Raw genomic sequence first — 17,575 nt, 5'->3', positions numbered from 1 at the left:
AAAAAAGAGTGAATATGTTTCTCTTACTACTCCTAGAAATAGAAAATCTCTTATAGCTCACCTCTCCTGATGCTGCGGCGCAGTTTACCACAGAGGGCGTCGATTCGCGGCACCTCTGCATTGTCATCCAGAGCTCCAGGGCTTTGCTCAGGGGAGGACGGACTTTGTCCACGGCTAAGGTCCACAGGAGACTTGTTGTTGTTGTTGTTGTTGGATGGTGGGGGTGAGATGGTGGGGTTGGCGGAGGTTGGGCTGCTGGCTGTAGATAAAGAGGTTGTGGACAGATCCAGGATGCCTACTTTTGAGCTGATAGGGGAATTAAGAGAGAGTTTCCTGGTGCGAACTGGAGAGGAAGTACGGGAGGGGATGGTAAGAGGTGGAGGAGATGAGAACTTGCGACACAGTCTGGGGGATTTGTCATTTACGTGGTCCCCGCTGCGGTTGTTCTGGTTGGTGGCAAAGAAAAGCTCCAGGGATCTGAGTTGTGGAAAAAACATTTAAAGAAGGGGCATAAATGCCAGAGCAACACTGACACATTCTTCATACTTGCATGCTCCAAGTACACGTAACATTCTTATCAAAGGGTGTGTTGGTTGCATTCTACTCTGTGAAAATACATATGGAGCGTCATTTGTTGAGGCATGCCTCCTCTGCAGCTTTCAGAGTTTGAGAACAACAGGTAAACATCGCAAGATGTGAAATCTGCAATGGATGACAGCAATTGTGCAAGGGCAGTATCCAGTATTTAATAAAATCACATAATAGTAACTTCCCAAAAAAAAATAAGAAAAGGATAAAGACAAACACTCCCAAAAATACAGACAAACAAAGTGGAAAATGTGAGGAGATAAACCAGAAAAATGGACAGAGATGAAATTGAATCGGTAACAGAGAGATGGGTATGTTACTTTGACTGATCCAGTGCCATCTTCCTGATCTTCAGGCTGTAGTCTGGGCAGATGGATGTAATGGATAAGCGATCAAATGAGTGATACTGGACCCTGTGTGACAGCAAAGTGGGTGGAGTGATGAGGAGCATCAGAGACAACACATTAAACGTCACATCACTCACAATGACACCCTCTGACCACAGATATCTTCACATGAGGTACACATGCTGTGTTTGCATTCTGCACAAGAATATTAAAACATTCAACGACCAACACTTTCAGGGCTGCTTTTTAGGTACAGGTTACTAAAAGTGCACCGACTTAACTTGGCAGAACACCTGGTTTTGGAATAGAAAACCTTTTTCCATTTGAAAGGACATTCAATCTGAGCACAACTGTATGCAGAGATAAATGCACTACTCAGGCTCACTCACAGCCGTGGTTTAGATGCATACCCCGTATACTCTCTTTCATATATTTCAATTTCACAGAACATTTGAATGTTAATATATTGTATTATTTTGAATGGATTAGAAATGTAGTTTCGTACATTGTGGCCTATGCAAGTTTCCAACGTTCCCTGTCCACACTAAATACAAAACTGCTGTGTAACGCAATATATTTACAGCCAATAAGACATTTCATAGTTATGTGGAGCAGGACCAATGAGATCAATGACCCCGACCTGGGTTACCCACCATGATGCAGCAAAATTAAAAACAAAGTAATTAACAAAATTTTCTGTTGATCGTTGCGGTAAGGACAACAATTTAGATTTACATTGAAGGACACAGGTTATGACAGTTTTTGTATAGATTGTGAAATAAATAACAATACGCAGCACCCTTCGCTACATATATATTTTTTAAAGCCCATATAAAAGTTAGAAGCATTGTGACTGTCTTTTTAACACCTTTTTGTGTCGGGTGTCAACACAGATATGAGTGTCTTTGATTTAAACTTCAGTGGTAAAAATGTTATTAGAGTTGGTTAGTTTGACAGTTTGAACTTTCCGTTTCAATAAATCGATTTAAAACTTAATTGATTATACAATGTGTTTGCATCATCTCTCAAAAATGTTAACAGAAGTCTCAATGCAATATTTATTTATAAATGATATATATTTTTCAGTAAAATTGTATATAGGTTAAAACAGCTGTAATAGCTGTTTATAACTATTATTAAAAAATATTTTTTGAGTACATTATTAGTATACTTGCATTAAACATTTGAAATCTACTTGACAACAATGGCTGTTGGTTGAAATGAGGGATTGAAAAAATTGCCATTTAAGTTATTTCAGACTAAAGAGAAAAAAATTGAGATATATTTTGGACATTTTTTTTTAGGTCTAGCGGTGACTTTTAACCCCTTTGAGAGCTCCATTACCTGACTGGTATGGATGTGAAAGGCTTCTTGTAGATGTCAGCCAGTTTCTCCATGACCACGATGGCAGTGGTGAAGATCCGGTAGGTGTGCAGGAAGGTGTTGAGGAAGTCTATGGAGAGGAAGCGCAGGTCGGTCAGCCTCTCCAGCAGCCTCTCCACGCTGGCGTAGCGGATCTGAGGAACCTTGCAGGAGTTGAGCGTCTTACTGAAGCAAATGTCAACATCATCTTTATGGAGACGCGCATCAGATCTAATGAAGAGCACAACCAAAGCATCTTTACGGTCTGTATACTGTGCATTTATGTTGATGGCGGATGGAGATGTTATGAAAAACTGGTGGAGATGCACTGATATCACAGTTGATATTAATTCTAAATATGTTAGCTAACTAGTCCAAATGTAACCTAGATTTGTTGACTAATAATAATAATATACAGTATACATTATTTGTTTTCTACTTTTTAATAGACAACTTTTAGAAGCTTTATATTAATCCACAAGTAGAATATTAAAATGATTTAAAATATCAAATAATCTGTATATTTAAAAAGGACAACTACAAAAAAAAAATGTTTTGCTTTTTTTTTTTTTTGCTTAAGGCCCTTTTTGCCAGTTGGACAGTTGCACTGAAATGCCGCATCCTTCCTGGACTGGTAGTGCCAACATATTTTCCAGCAGGGAGGGAAATTAGTCCCAGTTGCATGCCCTCTCTGTCACTCCGATGTTAAGCTTGGACAGATGTGTTTGCACAAATGTGCCGGAGCAGGGCTTCAGTGCATGTTCACCGTGCCTCCAAAACAAGCTGTAAGCAAGATGCTGTTCTCGGCTAACCGATTTACTGAATTTGAAGGTCTAATCATTTCCAAATTTAGATTTTTGGTAAACGGAAATGCTATTTTTAGTCATTTGGTCTTTTACTAGATGAAATCAAAATCACGTGTATGTGTACATGGGGTGTTACTGGCCTAAATTTAGTATGAACATGTAGTGGAAGTGCTTCTATAAGTACAATACACTGACCCATGGAAATTAAAGGCTGACCCACACTACAAGATATTTTTAAATCTTATCAGATTTTCAAAATGTGAGAGACCACAAACATGACGATAGAAAATCATAGATCTAATTGTTTTTTTCCTCTAGTGTGTGGACAGATTCCACTCTCAAACAACCAGAGTCCCGACTATGAACTCGCGTGGTCAAACGTGACTTTAGAGGAAACAAACAGGCAAGAGGAATAATAGTGTAATAGCGATAATAGTGTTGGACTGCTTTTTAGAGAAAATTTGCGTTAAAAAAATAAAAAGGTTTGGATGAAGTTGTATTATGTTTCCATCTTCCGTCACCTCGCTTTCTGATTTGGTATCGTTTCGTTCAGCGTGACAATCTGCAGAGTGTGTTTGTCCTCAAGGTTCTCCCAAAACAACAGGATTTCTGATTGTTAATATTCAACATGGTGGATATTTATGATTTGAGATCGTGCGGTTCCGACGTTCTTCCCGAGCAGATTCAATCACACTTAACACACCTCACACCATAAATCTGATAAGATAATCTGTACAAGCATCAAGATAATCAGAACTTTACCTAGGATTGATGGAAAGAGTCCAAAATCGGCCCCGATTATCTTGTAGTGTCGGTGCCTTAAGACACACATTGTTCCTTTATAAACCCAGGTCTGACTTACTTAATCATGTGCGGCACTGTGACTTTTGAGTTCTCCTCAAACACGCTGGTCATCAGGCCATTACAGCGGATGTTATCGATGCACTACATTCCAGAGAGTAGAAATTTAAATGAAGAGAGAGTTTAAAACAAGGAACACAGTATAAGCAACAACACAATTAATCTAGTCATTAAACACATGGACATAATGTCATTTCTTTGTGTATATAAGAGACTGGGAGGTGTTCAAGGACAGAGGGACAACTATTGTGGGTTCATCAGTAAGCCAAGTTCCGTCCACAAGTACAAAGTGTTCCCCTCCAGGAACAAGTCTTAACCTCATGGATCTTGAATATGGTGTGAAGTTTCAGTGAGGTGGTGGTTAGCTGTTCCAGTGCTCCTGCATAGCCATTATCATTTTTGTTTTTAAAGGCTATAGGGCATTTTTATGGTTCAGAACAATTGCACAAACTATAGATGAGGTGTCAGGCACTGTTATTTGTTATAATTTATATGAATCTGCCTTTGTATGCCTTTAATCAACAGGAGAGTGGAGAGAGACAGGGTTGTAGCTAGATATGGGAAATTAAGCAGGCTAGTTTTGAACCTGCATCTACAACACATGAATTAACAACCATGCCGCAGCACTGACCAGGTTTATCAGTGAGCATATTCAGAATAATGATAATATATACACTACTGTTCAAAAGTTTGGTGTCAGTAAGATTTTTTTTTTAAGAAATGAATAGTTTTATTCAGCAAGGATGCAATAAATGAATCAAAAGTGATATTAAAGACATTTATAAAGTTACAAAATAAATGCACTATTCCAAAACATAGTGAGCTGTCTACATAGGCACCATAAGCATGATCCCAAGGTGAAGGTTTTTTAAATAAAAAATCTTACTTATGCTGGCTCATAAGGCTTGTTTCGGCCATATTATAAGGCAGCATCACATGTATCCTTCTTGGAAAAAGCAAACCCAGAATGTATTGTGATTAAGCCCAGCAAAAAAAACTGTTTGCAATAATGTTTCTGTTTCAAATAAATGTTCTTCTTTTGAACTTTCTGAATGATCATGTGACACTGGAATAATAATGCTAAAAATTCAGCTGTGACATCACAGGAATAAATTGCATTTTAAAATGTATTAAAATAGAAAACACTTACATTAAATTGTAATAATATTTTGAACTAATTTTAATGTATTTTTAATTAAACAAAATAAATGCAGCCTTGATGAGCATAAGGGACTCCTTGCAAAAACATTTAAAAAATCTTCCCAACCTCAAATTTTTGAACAGTAGTGTCACCTTGAAATAACCATGAGCAGTTCACTGTAAATGCCGAAAAGGAGCCGCTGATTACAAGTGGCTTCTCTGTTCTCTCACCTGGCTGATGTCGCTGGTCCAGGCCGCTTTCTCCTGACGGGAGGGCGACAGTAGCACTACAGTAAAAGCAGGAGCATCTGAGGGCTCTACCACAATCTTAAAGTCCAGGTGACCAAAGACCTGCCCTGAATTCTTAGCTGAAAAAAACAGAAGGTTACAAATGAACAAAATCCTAACTATCAGTCCTATGGAATCACTCAAGATAACAATGGCAATACAAACTAATTGAACTGAAGGGATTTCTACTTAGAAACACAGTAATGATGGTGATGTTTATTAAATAAGCACTTAGGGACCAAATAAAGGGATCATGAGAGGGTCATTGTGATGCAGTTTTGAATTAGCCCATGGGTCTCTTTCTATACCCTCAAGTGGAAAATCAATGCATGACAATTATCATCTCTGCCCATTTGACATTTAAACAGCAGGCAGTTTTGACTCTTTTCTGACCTGTTTATAACAGTTAATTAACCAGCACTATATAAATAATAGCCAATATATAACTAATGATGCATGTCTCCAATCATCTGTGCTGATGTTTATGAAAATGTGCATGAAAGAAACAGGCTCACCATCCTCGTCATTGGCGTCAGGCTCCTCGATTAGAGTGCACTCAATCAGGGACAACACACCACCTTGCTGCCAGAGTCAAACCATTAAGATGAGAGGTTAATCACAAAGGGAGAGTTTCCTGATATTGATGGTTTGTTAGAATAATGGGTTTGTGATGGATCTGAATGTACAATGACATTTCAGTCGTGTTTTTCTAAAGCCTTTGTATTGTTTGCTCATAACTCTCATTTTGCTTTGGTGATCACCAAATAATTATTATAACTTGTAATTATTTAACTGGCAAACAAAAACAAGGTGTTGTTGAATTTGAGAAATTGACATTATACTAGTTTTACAAAAGGAGTATAAATAGTTTTTTTTTAAAGAGTTACACCCATATGAGGCTTATGAGGAAATTCAGTTTCAGAAATTGTGTCTGTGGATTGACCCGGTCAATTAAAGAAGCACAAATGAGAAGTGTTATGCAATAATATGCACATGGGCTGCATCGTTACAATTATCAAATATTTGCTTCTGGGTTTCTAGTTTAGTGATCATCAGGGGTTAGTTTCACAAAAGATAGAGAGGATGACATTTAAAAAAAAAATTTTTTTTTTTGAATGACTAGTATACTGTAAATGTTATTTTCTCTCGGGTTGCATTTACTCTGTGTGCGTGTGCGTACTTTGAGCAGGTGAAGTTTGCCTCCCGAGCTGCGTGTGCAGATAAGGAAGTGCTTGGTGAAGAGGAAGCACTGTCTCTCTCCTTCTTTTTTGAGCGAGAGAGAGCCAAGTCGCACCTTACTGAGCTTCCCTCTCTCCACTGAAGGCAACTGGATCAAAGAGCCTGAGAAAAAGACATTAAGAAAGAGAAATTGAAAATGTGAAAGAGAATGACACGTCAAGTTGAGACAACAGAGCCACAGCAGCACATCAGCACAAATGATAAATGAAGATAAAAGACACGTTTACCACTGAACAAAAGACTACAAGAAAAGAAAATGGCAGATTTTCAATCAGGACATGGAGGGAAAAGAATAATAAGAAATAATATTCAGATCTCATAAGCCACGGTCCAGGAAATTCCTACTAAGACAAATTTGTCAGGTTTCTGTCACTTCGGTCTAGCTAATTCTTAGTTTGGTGCAGTTTTGTGTTCACTCGTGCCGTACACTCTTTCATCCATGTGTGATGTTGTATCCGGGATCCCAGCACTTCGGTTTGGTTTGGTTTCGGCTTGGTATCGTTGTTCGGACAATTATGCTCATTTAATCGCGCGCTTGCTTTCATGTTGTCCTGTTATGAGTAGCTTTCATGTTTGTCATGTTTTGTGTGGACACGCAGTTGGGGAGAGCTCTCATTGGCTGCATGTTAGTGTCATGTTTTGTTTGAGCTCATGATTGTAGGTGTGTTTGACTTCATGCAGCGCTCCACAGACCGATCCACGTCTGACTGGAAGCAGAGCACGCCGGTTAGAAATTTTGACCGACTTGAGACAGCGCCAATGCCACATCACTATGACGTATGTCATCAAAGTACCACGCGAGCGATTCGAGGGCAGACGGCTAACTTAGTAAGAATAATTCCAATAATTATATTATTCTTATTATTATATGAACTTGGAAATATATCATTTAAATTCAATCTAATTTAAACAGGTTCAAAATTACCTTTTTAGTGTTTTCCCACTGGCAACTTTCTTTAAGGTATCCTAATAAATTAATTTTGCTTATATGAGATTAACATTTCAAGAGGACAAAAACATCTTTGCTGTAGACACATTTTAAATGCTGAAGAGATTCCAGATTTTCAGAGAAGCAAGTATTTGTCCTTATGTTTTATTTTTCTTATTTATATTTTGACAAGGAATCAGTTTTATTGTTGCAAAAAAAAAAAACATTCTGGAGAGATAAAGCATTTGTATATAAACTGTAGCAGTGAACAGTGCATCATCATCAACAACATGAACAATTATCAATGCATGAAATAATTTTTTTTATTATATTACTGTATGTGGATAGAGACAACTCAAACAGTCAAATCAATGGTTGCTGTTGCTAATATATTTTGAAATCAAAAACTCTCATAGACTTCAGGTCGCTTTGTCACACTGCAGATTGCTGTTTGAATGAATGACCTTTTAAAATGAAATGTCTATTTTATTTCTGCTATGCCTTTGAGAAACACCCTGTTAAATGTGAAAAGGGAAACTTAAGTTTTCTGTCCAATAAAATGTTTAACTCCCCCATCGTTCAATAATTACCTTTTTGCAAATCCTGTATAGCCTTTATCCTGAACGTCACATGAACAAACAGGTCTTATCGCATCCACTAGTTGTAGAAAGTGTTAACAGCAGTACAAACTGACGATAATATCTATTGACTTTTAAGGTAATCAGCTAACCTAGTTAGTTCTTTCATTCAATTTTAATATACATTTTTTAATATTAGTGAGAAGAAGAAGAATGAAAAACTTTTAGATATCAATCTGCGTATATGATGGACATTGGTTACGCTCATCTTTGGCAGCTCCTCTGAAGGCATCTCGAGTAAAACAGCTCTAAATTTAACAAAGCACATACAAAAGACCTGAAACGGAAGCGATGCAACCTGTTTTACAGATTATGTTTGCTGCGCATTACTGTTGGAAATCAGGATCTCAAATGATTTGAGCTGATGAGATATAAACCAGACAGAAAGAATAAGGGTACTTCACAAATTCGTTTGCGAATATAATCTTTAAGCTATTAAGGTTAAACGTATTTGGCTTGCTGTCTGCAGTGGTGGAGCTCAAGGAAGCAGCTTCAACTCTAGCTAAGATATATCCCCCAGTGGGACTACTAATGGTTGGAAGATGAGTCTGGTAAGAAGATGCCTAAATTATGTTGGTGAAGTTGGGGAGGTGGAGGGATGCCAAAACAGCGGATGCCGGAGCAAGGTGAGCGGCTGCTTATATGCTCCGGACTTGAAATAAAAGATTAGATGGAATCATTCCTCCCGTAATTACATTTAGGAACTCGCACTTGTTAAAAAAATTAACATAAGCCACTATTTTATAATGTGGGGATCCTGCAGAAAGAATCCAATACGGAAGTAAAATGCTTTCTGAATATATTGTCTTGAGCTGAAATCATAATAATGATAAATCCTCTCACACGGACTCATGGGGCTTTGGGTTTTAAAAATATGAGATGAACCAAATTAAATGTCAACAACAGAAATTGCTTTCCCTGTCACTCATTCTACAAAAGAACATGAACTTTGAACTATCATTGTGAAATTATGTCATTTCCTATTCCACACATTCCATGCAGATACTCCCCAACTCGGTTTTCCTCTTCTCTGTTACAGAGGTGGATTCTAATACATTATAAAACACCCGACTGAAAACATCAAATAATCTGTCATGCCAGGAGACAATGTTGTCCAATTCTAAAATGATAAATTATTCAGAAGCTGAGGGGTTCAAACCAAATCTGTCGCTGTCAGCGTGTCAGGCAGGTGGCAGCTCAAGTTGTTAACAACTCACCTTGTCTCACAAACGTCTGGCTGGTGTCAAGGAGGATGTCACAGCCCTCCACGATCATGCGCTCAATAGCCAGGTTCTTACGGATGTTTTCTGTGTCACTCACTTCATCGTGCATCACCCTGGAACAATGCAAACATGACACTTTTGTGACAAATGAAAATGTGAGAAATTCCCCCTATTACTTTTTGCCACTTCGATGAGAAGTGTCAGGATATAAGTAGCACTTAAAAGTGTAAGTGTAACGTATTTACAACTACTACATAATGCCCATGTTAAAAACAGTCAGGGGGGAAGTCACTAAGCTAAAGTTATTTGCAACTGTCTGCCTTGTTTTGCCAAAGTATTCACTAAAGGAATTCAAATAAATCAATTACAATTTAATTGTGATTCAAAATGTAATGTACCGTATGTATATAAATGCATGATTAAAAAGGAATTCTGTTGATCATTGACTTTTTCCATGATCAATATGTTCTCTTTTCAATAAATTTTTATTGCTTTTCTACAGCCGAATAAGCGCAGTGTTATTTGACGCAAAAATCGCTGCAAAAGATGCTTTCCAACAGGTGTTTTACCATTCGTTGTAAAACTGTGGACCTATTTTTCCAACGCCTCACAACTGAACATTCTTCCAAAAACGACGATAAAACCTGTTAGAAAGCATCTTTTGCATCGATTTTTGTGTGAGCATATCAGTGCACACCCCAGACCACTCGGTGAGTTCACGTCGTTGTAAACTAAAGTTTAATGCGTTTTTATGAATGATTTTTCCAGTCCCCCTATGAAACCATTGTATAGGGGGGGGGGGGGGGGCGCAAAAACCTAAAATTCTCGGGACAGCAGCATGTGTCCAAATTTTAATCTTAACCGTTCAATTTCATCAGAAACGATCTTAAAACAGGGCTTTACTTGTAAACCGCCAAACTTACCCTTTAAATGTATGGTAACATAGGATTGTGGTAGTTAGTGAAAAAGAAAAAGGTTTACTGCACTTAAATACAATGTGCAACTTTTTAGTGAATTCACCTCAGGGTGCTTTTCTCACCTGGAGAGTTCCTCCAATTTGGACTTGGCAAATTCTAGACTTTTCCTTTCCACATGCTCATGAGGTGTATGAGCCAGTAGCTCATGGAGAGTGATGATATAACGAGGAATCTGTCAATCAATCGTACAAAGAGAGAAACACTGTAAAGAGTGAAAGTGTACAAAGAAAGTGAGAGAATCTGCGCCCACAGAATGTCGGTCCATCAATCAACCAAGGTTTAAAGATCCTTCGCTCCATATCTGTTCGTTACTTACATATTGAGGATAATTTGATAATGCTTTCATCCAAGAGTCTAGTACTTTCAACTCCATTTAATTCTACAGATTTTACCCAAAAATGACCTTAAAAAAAAGTCTACAGAACAGATTCTGTCTGGTAGCTGATTCCCTCAAATATTTGAGGAATTAAGATACATCAGGCTTCCACAAGTGCAGGGGCGGATCTACCGGGGGGGCATGGGGTGGCAAATGCCACCCTAAAAGAAAGCCTTGCCACTCCTGCTGCCACCCCAGTTGGCAGCAACAAATTAAAAGTTGTGGCCAATTTGACAATTTACGAGCGCAAATCTCCAATGTCCGACTGCAGTGAATGCAGCACGAGATTACGTCAGAGCGGCAAGAGACTGATTTGATAACTCTCACACATCTGCCACTCATCACCCGTGTCTTACCTTAATGTTTTTCCTATGATAATGCCCCTTATTTCTATCATACTTCTATCTCCTATTTCGTGAGGTGACATTGTATGGTCACTTATTCCCAGTGGTTAAATTGGGCCGGGACTTAATCTCGTTGTCAGTCGACCATGATCGCGCACGCGCATCTAGGTGACACGGATAAATGTACGCAGCAATATGTAATGAATGTTCCTGGGAGATCCGTAGTTGCGCAGGATGTGGAAGCGCGCAAAAGTTCCAGAAATGTACAAAAAGTGCCCTGGCCTTGAATGACAAGGTAAGGAAAATAAGATTAAATTAAATAAAAATTAAATAACCAAGACTAGGTTGACCATGTGATGATTTTTCACAGGAGATGTTTTGAGTATTTTACTTCAGACACCGGATTATCAGCAAACTGCCAAGCGCAACTGCTAGCTGGCTACTCAAAATAAACTAGCAATCTATTCAGTCAGCATATTTGTATTTGATCTGTGTGAATTACAGAAATATTAGACTTGCTAGACCTACTTTTAGCTACCAAGCAACCTTTCCACAAGGATAGATTGATTAAAATTGTTGTGACTTGTGCATACCTGGATGTGAAATGATGCAGTGTAGGCTGTGTGTGTGTGTGTGTGTGTGTGTGTGTGTGTGTGTGTGTGTGTGTGTGTGTGTGTGTGTGTGTGTGTGTGTGTTGTAGTAGTCAAGAGAGAGAATGGGAGAAGGAAGTGTGTGTGAGGTGGACCTGGTCACCACAGACCTGAATCTTCTCAGCTGTTGCTACTGTCATGCTGCACTGTCTCTTCATGTGGCACATTATGTTTGGCACATTGTATGGGTCACTATATCATAACAAGGTAATACAATGTGTAATCAAGTGATGATTGATTAACAGTAATGTAAATGCTGAATGTCCTAATACCTGTTGATACTACAACAATGCAAAGTGTATGCTTTTAACCTTGCAGTTTTTCACATATCATGTAATACTCAATTTCTCCATTTCTTTGCACAAAACTCTCCAGAAAGTGCCATTTAATTGATTTTTTTTTTTTAAATCCCCTCATACCCCCGGACCCCCCTAGGGAGAACACCGGCCCCCACATAATAAATCCCAATTTAACCCCTGCTTACTCCTAATATGAACTGTTTCACGTGAAACCTCAAGTGCAAGACATTGATTCCATGAGACTGAGTTTGTCTGTATGAGTTTGTAAATTGCAGTCTGTGCCCTTTTGTAGTGTGTACATACCATTTCTCATCAAACAGTGATAACTGTGATTAAATTCAGTATATACGTCTGCCATATGTTGCCACCCCTCAAAAATTCCTGCCTCCCTCTCGCCACCCCATAAATATTTTTTAGGACCGCCCCTGCACAAGTGATAAATGAGCCTCTTTATAAGGGAGTTTGAAGAGTTCGGTCAAATAGTTTATGAAAAAACTATTTCTTGTTTGTAGAAACACAAGCAGGCAATTCCCAGTAGCAGTTCAAATTAATTGAACAAATCAAGCTCTTCAGTGATCAGGCTAGAATTAAATAAGACACTAATGAGAGTACGAGAGCAGCACCTGAAACATGGGGTACGTGAGGAAGGTTTCCAGCATCCTCCCCTCACACGCAGCGTTTGATTCATACTGCTTCAGGAGTTTGTCAAAGTCCCGGTTCTGCTTACAGTTTGCCAGAACCTGAAGACTGTACTGGTGGTTCCTCACGAACTCCTGATAGATGTTGAGCATTGGCAGCAAGATATCAAAAAGATCCGCTAAAAAGGAGAAAACAAAGTCAAAGTCATTAAAAATTTTCTTTTATTCACAGCAGCGCTTGAAAATGCTTATCTGAGGTTTAGGATGTTGGCGGGCTTTTTGTCTGGCTACCATTGTTTCGGACGTGTGTGTGTCTGTATACCGTGAGATAGGAGAAAATCAGGCGTCACTGACGGGTTTGATTGAGATGCTGTGCGTCAGTGGAAACGGCTTGTCCTTGATGTTAGTGTTACCCTGCAATGTGCTGTCTTTGTCGGTGGGATGTTCTGAATAGCTTTTCCTGAGTGTGGTAATTAGCTTTCTGAGAGATAAAACGTAACGATCATGACATACCTAGAACCAGTGTAGGCCAGTTTGCTATCCTCGCCTTCAATCCTTGATGGAATATTTCATGCAGAAACATGATTGTCTCACTGAGGACAAAAAGAAGAAGATATTGTTGTATCAATACAACAGCCCATTAAAAATAATGAGTTAAATATCACACGAATCTGCTTATTTCATGGTACCAGGGTAAAAACGTAACATTCACTTTGTGCTAAAGGCAAATAAAAAAAATTATCTCACCAGTAAGCACATTGTTGTATTTTTGTTCTAGTTAGGTTAAACTACATTTTTAAAACATCTGTAGGATGTTTTATTTAGGTTTAAAAGTAACATAATCAGTACATCTGAATGAGATGTATCAAAAACAATGAAAATACCACCAGTCCACATTACATTAGGAACATTATGTGTTCTAATTATGATAACTATACATTTTTAAACTATTTTTTCTAATAAGAAGGATGATCATCTACTAAAAATGGCAGGTGTCATCTTCTAAATTACTTAAAATGACTTAAATAAAAATTTACTTTGAACCCTGGTAATATTACTTGTTATATCTGTCGCAGAAGGATGTGGATGGATTGTCCAAACCAACATGCAAACAAGCTGTCACACCATGCAGTGATTTTGTGTCAACGCTGAGGCTCTCTTGTATACATATTTTGCAACCCAAGTTCATTTAAAAAATGTGCCTGTGGCATTAATGCAAAATATTGCATTGCTTCTTTTCGCTACACTTTCAAAGTAAAATGTCTGGTGAGTGGCACTAAAAGAGTGTTCAGTTTTATCCATATCAGGATGAATGTGAATCTTGCAACATTTATTTATGCTGGTTGTTGTATATCGCGGCAGTCCAGAAATTAAATGTCCAGTGAGTGGTTGCGTTCAAAAATAACATACCACCTACACTAAACCTTCCCCTAAACCTAACTGAGTGTTAACAAAAGCAAACGTGAGACAAAAACACATTTTCTGACGCAACCATAGCATTTTAGCTTACTTACGCAAGTTTTTGAACTCTTTTATCATGACTTGAGTTTCACTGGGTTCATACCCAAGTGTTCTGTATCGCAAGGTTCGCAATGCAATGTTTACTACATCAGTGTAGCTGGTTATGCAATGCATACGTCACAATGTATTTGTTTAAAAAAAAAATGCACTATGGTAAAAGTGTTCCCTTTCGAGAGGTCTCACGTATTGCGTAAGTTAGCTTACGCTATGGGAAAATTCCTGTTCTTGAGAATATTGAAGAACATTTTTTAAAACGCAGTGCAGCTGCACAACAGACATACAGCAGAGCGCCTTAGCTCGCTCATTGGCTTGTGCTGCACCATCTGCACGAACCTATGGCGAGTCGGGTAGGATGCACAAAACAATCAGGACGCTTCAAGCCCATACGCGTCAGAGCCCACCAGGATGGGCGTGGCTTATAGCTATATAAGCCCCCATTTCGCCATAGAATTCAGATTTAATCTCCTTCAGCAAGTTTCACTTCGCTGACCTCCGGATGAGAAGCCTCGCCGCCGTCGAAAAGCCTTCAGCGGAACAAGCACCTGCTAAGCAAGTCTGAGGACGCCGGCTTCCTGGTTTTCAACTGGACTCCGCCTTCAGCCCACTGTTCTGCTGTGCCATCCGGCGCGATATATCCTGTGAATGAACATGAGCGAGCACACGCCGGCCCAGTCCCCGCATGCCTCGCTCTCTCCAAGAGAATCAACCTCGACGGTCCCATTGACTCAGGCGGACCAGCGCCCCTCTCAGCAAGCGGCTGGTCTCGTCTATTTTTGGGGATCAGACGAGGAAGATGAGAAGGATGACAGTGTTTCTCTCGCTGCATCCAAATGTGAGGAATAGGCGAGCTCTGTGACTTTTCCCCCCGCGCCCTGAACACAAGCCAGCGTGAACAACGTGAGAACCAGCTTTGACTCAGAGCTTCTCGGCACCGCCTCCTCAGCTCAACGAAGCGACAGCAGTTCCCATAGTGACGGGGACCCCAACCCAAGATTGTGTTGGACCCGGAGCCTCGAAAGCCTTTCTAGCCACGGTGACGGGAAGGAAAAGAGAGTGTTTGAGTCCCACCGAGGCCGGACCAACCTCCAAAAAGCTTTTCACACATCTCTCAGTCCCATCTTTAGTTCAGGCGGCTGGGAACTTAAATATTGCAGTAAATTAGTCTGTTTTAAAACATGCACACATGCAAACAAACGCCGTTTTTATGGCGACCAAAATAAAACACAAAAAAGAGATATTTTCTTTCTGTAATAAATGTAGGCTGTGTGCCCACTAAAAAGTATGCACCCCTGCACGTAAGTACTATCCCCAGAGTATCAGTTTTCCCTCTGGCTCATGCTGGAGATGTAAGAAATGTAGATTGTGTGCCCACTATAAAGTATGTACCCCTACACATAAGCACTGTTCCCACAGTGTCCGTTGTCCCCCCAACCCACGCTGGAAATCTAATGAATGTAGGTTGTGTGCCCACTATGAAGTACGCACCCCAGCAGGTAAGCACTGTTCACACAGTATCACAAACACAAAACAGCTGGGCGGCCGGGTCCCCATCACAAAGCGGCCCATCCCCAGACTTCATTCAACCACTAGCTATGCAGGCCAAGGCCTGGGAAGCCATCCCCGGAATATCAAAATGGGTGTTGAACATAATAAAAAAAGGATACTCACTACAGTGTGCACGCAGACCCCCACGTTTTCTAGCTGTGGTCGAGACATTGGTGAGAAGCGACGCAGCTCACGTCTTTCGCACCGAAGTGTAAAAACTGTTAGTGAAAGGGGCTGTAGAGCCAGTCCCCTTATCACTAAGCAAGTCGGGCTTTTACAGTCGATATTTCCTCGTTCCAAAGAGAGATGGCAGCCTCAGGCCCATTTTAGATCTCAGACACCTGAGCAAAACGCTTATGACGCGCCCGTTCAGAATATTGACAACCAAACAAATCCTCGCACAGATTCACCCGGGTGCTTTGTTTTTCTCAGTGGATCTGAAAGAAGCTTACTTTCACATTCAGATAGCACCCCATCACAGGCCATTCTTGAGATTCACCATCGAGGGGCAGGCTTATCAGTACACAGTCCAACCATTTGGGTTATCCCTAGTACCTTGTATGTTTACGAAGTGCATGGACGCAGCTCTCGCCCCCCTGAGACAACGGGGAGTGCGAGTGTTGAACTACCTCCACGATTGGCTGGTCATAGCCCAATCGGAGGCGCAGTTAATAACTCACAGATCCTGGCTCCTCAGCCATCTAGAATGCCTAGGTCTCAGGATCAATGCTTCAAAAAGCGCACTGTCTCCCAGCCAGACTATACCTTTTCTGGGAACAGTCATAAATTCTATACAGATGAGAGCGCGGCTGACGGCTGATTTCGAGGGGGAAAGCGATCTCGACAGATGCTTCCAACAGAGGTTGGGGGGCCCTATACGAGGGCAGTCCCATCTCCAGCATTTGGTCGAGCCCGGAGAGGTGCCTACACATAAACTGTCTAGAGATGAGAGCGGTCGCTCTATCACTAAAAGCTTTCCTCCCATACATAAAAGGTCACCACATTTTGGCCCGGTTGGACAACATGTCAGTGGTTCCCTATATAAATCACCAAGGCGGTTTCAGGTCGAGCAACCTGTACACCATGGCCAAACACCTCTTGCCATGGGCTCAGCTCAACCTGCGCTCGCTAAGAGGGGCGCACGTGCCAGGCATTCTGAACCAGGGTGCGGATATGCTATCCAGAGACAATTTCCCCCCAGGGGAATGGTCTCTTCACCCGCAAATGGTTCAGATGATATGGAGCATCTTTGGCGAGGCAGAGGTCGACCTCTTCACTTCAAAAGACACTGCTCATTGCCAAACATTTTTCTCCAAAGACAGGGACGCGCTGGCCCAGAACTGGCCACGCCGCCCGCTGTACGCATTCCCGTCGGTCACGATGCTACCTCAGGTCAACAAACGGTTGCACCCCCTGCACGCTCAAAGTATATGTGTCGGCCATAGCAGCATTTCACGCTCACGTGGACGGGCAATCACTGGGAAGAAACGACGTAGTCGTGCCCTTCCTCAAGGGGGCCAGAAGGCTGAACCCGCCTCGACCCACCTCTATACCTATTTGGGACCGTTCCACTGTCCTGGAGGCCATGAAAGGGGCCCCTTTCGAACCACTTCAGTCTGCTGACCTGAAGCCGCTTTCACTCAAAACTGCCCTCTTGCTAGCACTGGCATCAGTCAAGCAAGTGGGTGATTTGCAAGCACTCTCAGTGAGCACCTCCTGCATTGAATTTGGGGCCAACGACTCTAGAGTCGTCCTTAAAGCCAAGGCACGGGTATGTTCCTAAAGTGCTCTCGACTCCGTTCAGA

At 40.7% G+C, this 17,575-nt stretch overlaps 1 protein-coding gene across 8 annotated transcripts in view; it reads right to left on the bottom strand.

Annotated features, from left to right (window-relative positions):
- The window catches only part of rasgrf2b (Ras protein-specific guanine nucleotide-releasing factor 2b), an 84,526-nt gene that overhangs the window by 23,056 nt on the left and 43,895 nt on the right, over positions 1-17,575 (bottom strand). For 6 of the 8 annotated variants that reach the window (XM_077231695.1, XM_077231700.1, XM_077231697.1 and 3 more), the window contains exons 6-16: positions 13,218-13,297; positions 12,690-12,883; positions 10,460-10,569; positions 9,415-9,533; positions 6,573-6,733; positions 5,908-5,974; positions 5,336-5,472; positions 3,966-4,048; positions 2,280-2,528; positions 909-1,001; positions 62-477 (exon numbers count right to left, since the gene is read on the bottom strand). In XM_077231695.1, the coding sequence (XP_077087810.1) occupies positions 62-477; positions 909-1,001; positions 2,280-2,528; positions 3,966-4,048; positions 5,336-5,472; positions 5,908-5,974; positions 6,573-6,733; positions 9,415-9,533; positions 10,460-10,569; positions 12,690-12,883; positions 13,218-13,297 (1,709 nt within the window). The remainder of the gene's footprint in view (positions 1-61; positions 478-908; positions 1,002-2,279; positions 2,529-3,965; positions 4,049-5,335; positions 5,473-5,907; positions 5,975-6,572; positions 6,734-9,414; positions 9,534-10,459; positions 10,570-12,689; positions 12,884-13,217; positions 13,298-17,575) is intronic. The other 2 variants (XM_077231698.1, XM_077231701.1) reach the window with 2 other exon arrangements.

The sequence above is a fragment of the Siphateles boraxobius genome, unplaced genomic scaffold, assembly GCF_051911475.1.
Source record: "Siphateles boraxobius isolate OS27281-9 unplaced genomic scaffold, OSU_SipBor_1 16, whole genome shotgun sequence".
NCBI classification, from domain to species: domain Eukaryota; kingdom Metazoa; phylum Chordata; class Actinopteri; order Cypriniformes; family Leuciscidae; genus Siphateles; species Siphateles boraxobius.
The sequence above is the reverse complement of the archived record's forward strand: the minus strand, read 5'-3'. Positions and strand labels throughout refer to the sequence as shown.